This window comes from Halichoerus grypus, chromosome 15 (assembly GCF_964656455.1).
Source record: "Halichoerus grypus chromosome 15, mHalGry1.hap1.1, whole genome shotgun sequence".
Classification (NCBI taxonomy): Eukaryota; Metazoa; Chordata; class Mammalia; order Carnivora; family Phocidae; genus Halichoerus; species Halichoerus grypus.
The window spans coordinates 58,269,789-58,277,277 of record NC_135726.1 but is presented as its reverse complement, the minus strand read 5'-3'; the positions used below and the strand labels follow the sequence as shown (position 1 = coordinate 58,277,277).

Here is a 7,489-nt window from a genome sequence, read left to right as displayed (position 1 = left end):
AGGCACATCTTGCCCAAAGTTGCATAGCAAGTGGATAGATGGCTCTGAACCCAGTTTTGTCTGGCTTGAAAGTTTATGGTCACTCCACTGAACTATGGTCTCCTCCACAAATAGTTGTCTCTAGCTCTGATACCCAAATTCTTCTATATCTCCATTAATTTAGCTACTCATCCATTCATTAATTTGTTCGTTCACTCACCAAACGTTCACTGAGGCCTTCTGAGGATGCAGAGATGAAACAGACCCAGCCCACAAGAAAGGAGAACAGAGGATGAGCTCTGTGCTAGATGCAGTATCGTGAATTATCTCATTTAATAGAAGGAATCTCAATGAAAAACCATGTCACACCCATCGGATTGGCAAAGATTTAAGTCTGACTATCAAATATTAATAAAGACTTTAAGCAACAGGAGCTCCCATTCAATGCTGGTGGATGTGTAAGTCAATAATAATTATAGCTAATATATAGTTCCTACATTACACTTTACAGATAATGGCTCATTGAATCATCATAGCACCTAACACTTAACCCTGTTAAGTAAGTACTATTATTTTTGCTTTACAAATGAGAAACAGAGGGCCACCTTTCTCATTAGACACAGCAGGTACATACAGTGCCTAGGGCTCATGACACTTTTAGGAGCCCACGAAAAATTTTTTTTTTAAAGATTTTATTTATTTATTTGAGACAGAGAATGAGATACAGAGAGCATGAGAGGGGGGAGGGTCAGAGGGAGAAGCAGACTCCCTGCTGAGCAGAGAGCCCGAAGTGGGACTCGATCCCGGGACTCCAGGATCATGACCTGAGCCGAAGGCAGTCGCCCAACCCACTGAGCCACCCAGGCGTCCTATCCACGAAAAATATTTTAATTTTGAAACCAGAAGAAAAAAGAATGTAATCCAGCCTAGCTTATGTTCATCTTTATACCAACACAGTCATAAAATATAATTTTAAATATATTTGTTGAAATGAAGGGGCCCATGAAGGCAGAAATGCCAGGGCCCATGAAAGCACTGGAGACACTGAGTGGTTAAATAATTTACTCAAGAGGGGCGTGTGGGTGGCTCAGTCTGTTGAGCATCCAACTCTGAATTTTGGCTCAGGTCATGATCTCAGGGTAGTGTCATCGAGCCCTGCAACAGACTCAGTGCTGAACGTGGAGTTTGCTAAAGTTTCTCTCTCTCCTTCTCCCTCTGCCCCTCCCCCTACTCTCTAAAATAAATAAATAAATATTTAAAGAAATAATTTACCCAAGAGCCCCCAGGTAGTAAGTGGTGGAGTTACTAGAAAAGCAACTGAATAATAAAGATGGGAGTTGAAGATGTTAATAAACTTTGATCCAGCAATTCAACTTCCAGTGATATAATATAGAAAAAGCTCTCTTTGGGGTTCAAGGAGACATGAGCAAGAATACTCATGGCAGTATTGTTTGTAATAATAAAAATTTGGAACCAACCCAATGTCCAACAATAGGAGAATGAAAACATGTAATGGGACATTATCATCAGTGGGATATCACACCAGCATTGACATCAGCAGTAACTAGACTACATGTATTGATGTATACAAATGTAAAGAGGGGAGGAGAAAAAAGAGAACATTAGACTGAAATTGTATCATTTATTAGAAAAATTTTTAAGTTGATTTATTTTTTAATAATCTGTACACCCGGGGCGCCTGGGTGGCTCAGTTGTTAAGCGTCTGCCTTCGGCTCAGGTCATGATCCCAGGGTCCTGGGATCGAGCCCTGCATCAGGCTCCCTACTCAGTGGGAAGCCTGCTTCTCCCTCTCCCACTCCCCCTGCTTGTGTTCCCTCTCTCGCTGTGTCTCTCTCTGTCAAATAAATAAAATCTTAAAATAATAATAATAATAATAATCTCCACACCCAATGTGGGACTTGAACTCACAAGCCCGAGATCAGATGTTACACGGTCTTCCGACTGAGCCAACCAGGCACTCCTAATTTATTAGAAAAAAAATTATTTTTTTAAAGATTTTATTTATTTACTTGAGAGAGAGAGCATGAGCAGGGGGGAAGGGAAGAGGGAGAGGGAGAAGCCAACTCCCCGTTGAGCAGGGAGAACAACGCAGGGCTCGATCCCAAGACCCTGGATCATGACCTGAACCGAAGGCAGACACTTAAATGATTGAGCCACCCAGGCGCCCCTTATTAGAAAAAATTTAAAGCACACAGAACAATATCATATTTCGTATGTGTAGGAAAATAAGGAAGACATGCCTGGGAATGATAAACAGAAAATACAAAATCTAACCTCAGGGGAGGGTGGGAGAATGGGGGAGGGGTACACAACTTAGATTGTATCTGTAATGTTGTGTATTTTAAGTTTATTACTGAGTATGGGCAGTTTATATTACTGAATACTCATTTATATACTTTATAATAAAATAAATGCAAATAAAAGGCTCCGTATGTGTATCAGTTAAGATGCAATAGCTTACGCCTGTAGTAGGAACCACCACAATGGCTCAGTGGCTTAACAAAATAAAACGTTTTTTTGTATGCTACACAAACGCTGCATCTCAGGAGGTCCAGCACCAGGCTCTGTTCACTGTAGACGCTCTGGAACTCGGGCTGATGGCAACCAGCCGATGCCAAGCACGGATGGGCAGGGGGGATCCTGGCGAAGGGCCCGCAGGCTCTCGCCGCGAGCTGAAGGTGATGCACCTGCTGTCTCTGACGGTCCACTGGCCAAGGAAACCCACCGGGGCCACGACCAAATTCAAAGGAAAGTGCAATGTTATCATGTCCCCCAGAAGGGGGAGAAACAGCTCATTTAGGAACGATGGTAGTGTTTAAGCATCACCTACCATGGCGTCCCCAGAAAACCTAAGGATGTTCAAAGGTGTCCCGTATCTCTTTTCTCATCGAGTTTTCACAACACCTCTCCAGTTTTATAGAGAAGACTATGTGTACGTGGCCCAGAGCGGTGTGGCGACTTCTCCACGGTCGCCCATGTGCGTTTCCAGACGTCGCACCGACCTGTGGGTGTTTGCAAACTCCCAGGGCCCTCGGGGTCGCTGACAGGTGGTCAGAAGGGACGCGGCACTCCCCCCGGGTGGGCGGGGCGCGGCCTTCGCAGAGCCACGCCCCCTACCCGCCAGTGTGCGCCTGCGCGGCGCCTCTGACGACGGTCCGAGCCCCGCCCCCTCCCACAGCGACCACGGGCCTGGGGGCGGGGCCTGGGCACAAGATGGCCGCCGCGCGCCCGGAGCCCCCGAGTCCGAGCTCAGCGGCCCCGGAGCCGCGATCCCCGGAGACGCCGGACCTGGTGCGGGCGGGGAAGGGGCCTCGGCCGGGGACTCGAGGCGGGGGGAGGTCTCAGGGCAGGGGGCGGGGCCGGGGCGGGGCCTATGAAGGCTGGGCGGGGGAGGTATTTAGGGCTCCGGGTCTGGAGGCGGTGCTTCTCGGGGTGCGCGAGGGGCGTGGCCTAAGGAGGAGCCTATGAGAGTGGAGGGCGGGGCCCTGGCGGGGCGGGGCCAGAGGAGGGGGTTGGGTGGAACATCTGGGAGGGGGATGAGTCCAGGGAGAGGTCTCAGAGATTGAGTTTGTGGAACTAGGGGGCGGGATTTTCCGAGGGGCGGGGCCTCAGAAATTCTGGGGCTATTGGACTTGGGTGGAAGGTTGGGAAGGTGACCCTGAAAGACAAATGCGGGTACCCACGTCGGGGTAGACACGTCGGGGCACCCACGTTGGAGTGGGGTAATGATTCTGCAAGAGTCCGAGTGACGTGTCTCGAATGCCTGAGGGAGGATTTTGGGGGGAGGAATGACTGCTCCAGGTGACTTAGGAGCTTTCCCCACTCAGGACTGGAGAGTAACAACAAACATTTCCTGAGCTCCTACTTAGGCTCAGTATATAGAGAGGTGAACAAAACAGGTGAGGATTGTATTCCCTTCGAGCTCACAGTCTAGAGGAGAGAGACAATAAAGGATACTTATTGTGCTGCATGCTGTAAAGGAAATAAAGAGTGAGCTGATAGAGCGGGGGTGCAGGGGAGCTAAATTTAGATGAGAGAAGTCAGCTGTGTGCCAGCTTATATTTACGCTGGGGTCGGAGACCAGCCGGAGCCAGATCATGATGGGTATTATGATGACGGCTTTGGATATTAAATGCAGTTGAAGCCATGGGAGGGTTTTGAGTGGGAAAATGACTATCTCATTTCCATTTTCAAAAGGCCATTCAGGCTGCTTTGGGGAGGTAGCAGACATAGAAACAGGGGTTCTGCTCAGGAGGCTTTTTCAGTTGTCAGGCCAAGAAATAATTGGCTTTTAACTGGGGTAGAGGAGAGAAGTGGCTGGATCCGTGATGCGGTTGGGACAGGAGTCTTGATAGGGATACTGCAGAATCCTGGAGGGTGGAGAGCAGGATCTGGAAATTGAAGGGCCCAGTATGCTACAAAGGAGATGGATGTTTTAATAAGTGGGGGCGTGTTGGGGAGGCCCTGAGGAAGGGTCCACAGGCTCCTGGTTTTTTCTCCCCGCCCCCCCCCAGGTCCTGGTGCCAGATGATGGCCGCCCCGCCACACCCCCGAGTGACCTCATCGAGATCCAGGTGGTGAAGGTGACAGACACCACGCTGGTGCCCGAGCCCCCGGAGCCAGGTTCCCTCCACTGTGCCTTGTGCCCAGCTGCCTTCCGGCTGGTCTCTGAGCTGCTATTCCACGAACATGGCCACCTGGCGGGGGCGGAGGGCGGCGGGCAGGGTGGGGACCCCAGCCGGTGTCATGTGTGTGGCCACAGCTGTCCGGGCCCCGCCAGCCTCCGCGCGCACTACAGCCTGCACACGGGGGAGCGGCCCTACCGCTGCCCCCTGTGCCCCCGGGCCTTCAGGGCCCTGGCGCCTCTCCTGCGGCACCAGCACCGACACGGGGTGGAGCCAGGGCCCTCTCGGAGGCCTCCGGAGGCGGCAGCAGCTCGGGAACAGAGGCCCGGGGTGCCGCAGGAGAGGTCGGAGGTGGTGATGGCGGCGGCGGCGGCGGGCGCGGCGGTGGGGAAGCCTTTCGCCTGCAGGTTCTGCGCCAAGCCGTTCCGCCGCTCCTCAGACATGCGCGACCACGAGCGGGTGCACACGGGCGAGCGGCCCTACCACTGCGGCATCTGCGGCAAGGGCTTCACGCAGTCCTCGGTGCTGAGTGGCCACGCGCGCATCCACACCGGGGAGCGCCCCTTCCGCTGCGCCCTGTGCGATCGCACTTTCAACAACTCCTCTAACTTCCGCAAGCACCAGCGCACCCACTTCCACGGGCCAGGGCCGGGGGACTCTGGCAGCCAGCTGGCCTCAGGGCCCGAGGGGCCAGGAAACAGTCTGGAAGAAGGGCAAGGGGAGGTGGCCAAGGTGAAGGTGGAGGTCGACCAGTAGGCTGGGAGAGCAGGGCCGTGGGAGCATTAACACGGGACAGGGAGTAGGAGGCAGATCGCAGGGGAGGGGGTGGGTGGGAAAAGGAGGCAGGAGAGGGGAGACTGGGGGAGAGGTGACCAGAGCTAACAGAGATGGCCATGAGCAGCTAGTGCGGGAGAACACAGAACCCGTTTTGGGACACCCACAAACCCATACAGCACCTCCCTGAGACTCAGAAAGGCACAGACACCACCCTGTGGATGCTCGGTTAAATGTGAGGAACATGGGCTGGATTTCACTGCCCAATCTGCCTGCTCGTTGGGTTGTCCTCGTGCGAGACACAGTTTGTCCCAGCAGAGCCTGGGCACTACATAGGGGGAGCCAGGGTTGAATGGAAGGGGCAGAACCAGGGTCTGCCCTGGTGTCTCTGGGCTAGCCCTTCATGTGCAGAACCGTGGACTATCTTGGGGCCTAGGGTGGGCCAGGATGGAATCTTTTCCTACCTCACTGGATTGCACTGAACCTGGGATGCCTACCCACCCTCAGGCAGAAGACGCCCACCAGGTCCTCCATAAAGAGACTCTGGGATCCCATCACCTTGAAGCCAGAGGGTCCCCACGTCCTAGCCAAGAGCTCTCAAGCTTCAAGGATGTAAGCCTGGCCATAAAGATCTTGACTCCAAGAGCTGCTCCCGCTCCCATGGTGGTCCCCTCCTTAACCCACCGACTCCGAAGCAACAAAAAAATCCGGACAGCAAACAGCCACCTAATATCCCTCTCATAAGGCTTTAGGTTCAGAGCCCATGGCCCCCAGGGCTACAAAGTAGTCTCAGGTTTCTCTGATTTCCTCCACGCCCAATTTGAAGCAAACAGCTTAATGCCTGACCCAAGGCTACCCCAAGGAAGGGCTGGGAGATGGCAGCATGGTGGGCTGGCCTGTGTACAGTGGGTGTGGGAAGAACTGAGTCACTATGGTGGGGGCGTGAGGAGGACCGGGGAGCTGGAGGGGGGAACCTCCAGTTCTCCTATTAAAGGACTTTCTGAAGGGTTTATCTATGTCAGTCTTGTGTTTGGGGGTGGGGGCAGAGGGCCCACACAGTGGTCTTGCCATGAGCAGTGAATTGCAGCATATCTCTCTCCAAAACCGTTTCCTCATTTTTAGATCTCTATTCAGTGATACGTGTTTCAGCTGTGGCAGTGGATGTCAGGGAAGTTTGGCAAAAGGAAGGGACTCCTGTGATCAGTATGCCTATCAAGGAGGGAGAGCCCTAGACTTGCACACCTTCCTGTTCACCCAACACCTCCCACGAGATATCCCTTAGGTCAGAACACCAGCAGAACTCATTCCGTTTCCTCCAAAGAAATGCCTGTTTCCTATCACTGGCTCAGCACCCAAGCTAGAAGCTGGGTGGGTTCCTGAAGCCTTCACCCCTCGTGCACTCATCTAATCCCTGTCCTCATCCCTTTCCTGCTGTTGAGCCAGCTAAATATCTTTGAAATCTGAACACTTTTCATCATCACTACTCTTGTGGGCCAAGCCAACAGCGGCCCCACATTTGGATACCTACCCAGCAGCACCGTCTCGTCTCCATACTACAGCCTCATGGACCCACTGCTCCTTGTGGCTTTGAGAAAGGATCACAAGCATAAACGCCTATAGGAGCGGGGTGGCTGTGTAAATAAATGAGGGAGGTGGCTGGATGCAAGGGGAAAGCACCAGCACCAGTGACACATGGCAACTGACACTTGTGCTCAGTGCTGAGCTTCGAGGCAGGGCAGGAGTTGGTGGCAGATCGGAGAGTGTGTGCTCTGTTTGAAGAGGGCGGTGGTTACCCAGCTCTGGGAGAGGGCAGGCTGGGTTGCTAAATCTTGCAAATTTTTCAGAAGTTGCATTAGTTCATTGTGCAAAATCTTCTGATTTTCAAATGTTGGCAACTAAGTCAAACTTTATTATTTTTTTTAATGCATGAGCTAAACAAAGGGTGTCAGCGGCTTGTGTCCAGCAGCTGCCAGCTTCCAGCCTCTAGCCCACCACATCATCTAAGCTTCACTATTTGGAATCCAAAGCCCTTCAGGATGCAGCCTCCCATACCCCAACCTCTCCCGCCATACTCATCTTTTAAGATTCTC

At 52.5% G+C, this 7,489-nt stretch overlaps 1 protein-coding gene across 1 annotated transcript; it reads left to right on the top strand.

Moving 5' to 3' along the window:
* The first annotated feature begins 2,969 nt into the window (after positions 1–2,969).
* On the top strand, positions 2,970–5,438 carry ZNF784 (zinc finger protein 784). Its single transcript, XM_036096835.2, has 2 exons — positions 2,970–3,291; positions 4,515–5,438. Exons 1-2 carry the CDS (start codon positions 3,214–3,216, stop codon positions 5,379–5,381), a joined length of 945 nt encoding a protein of 314 aa, XP_035952728.2. The 5' UTR covers positions 2,970–3,213; the 3' UTR covers positions 5,382–5,438.
* The last annotated feature ends 2,051 nt before the right edge of the window (positions 5,439–7,489 follow it).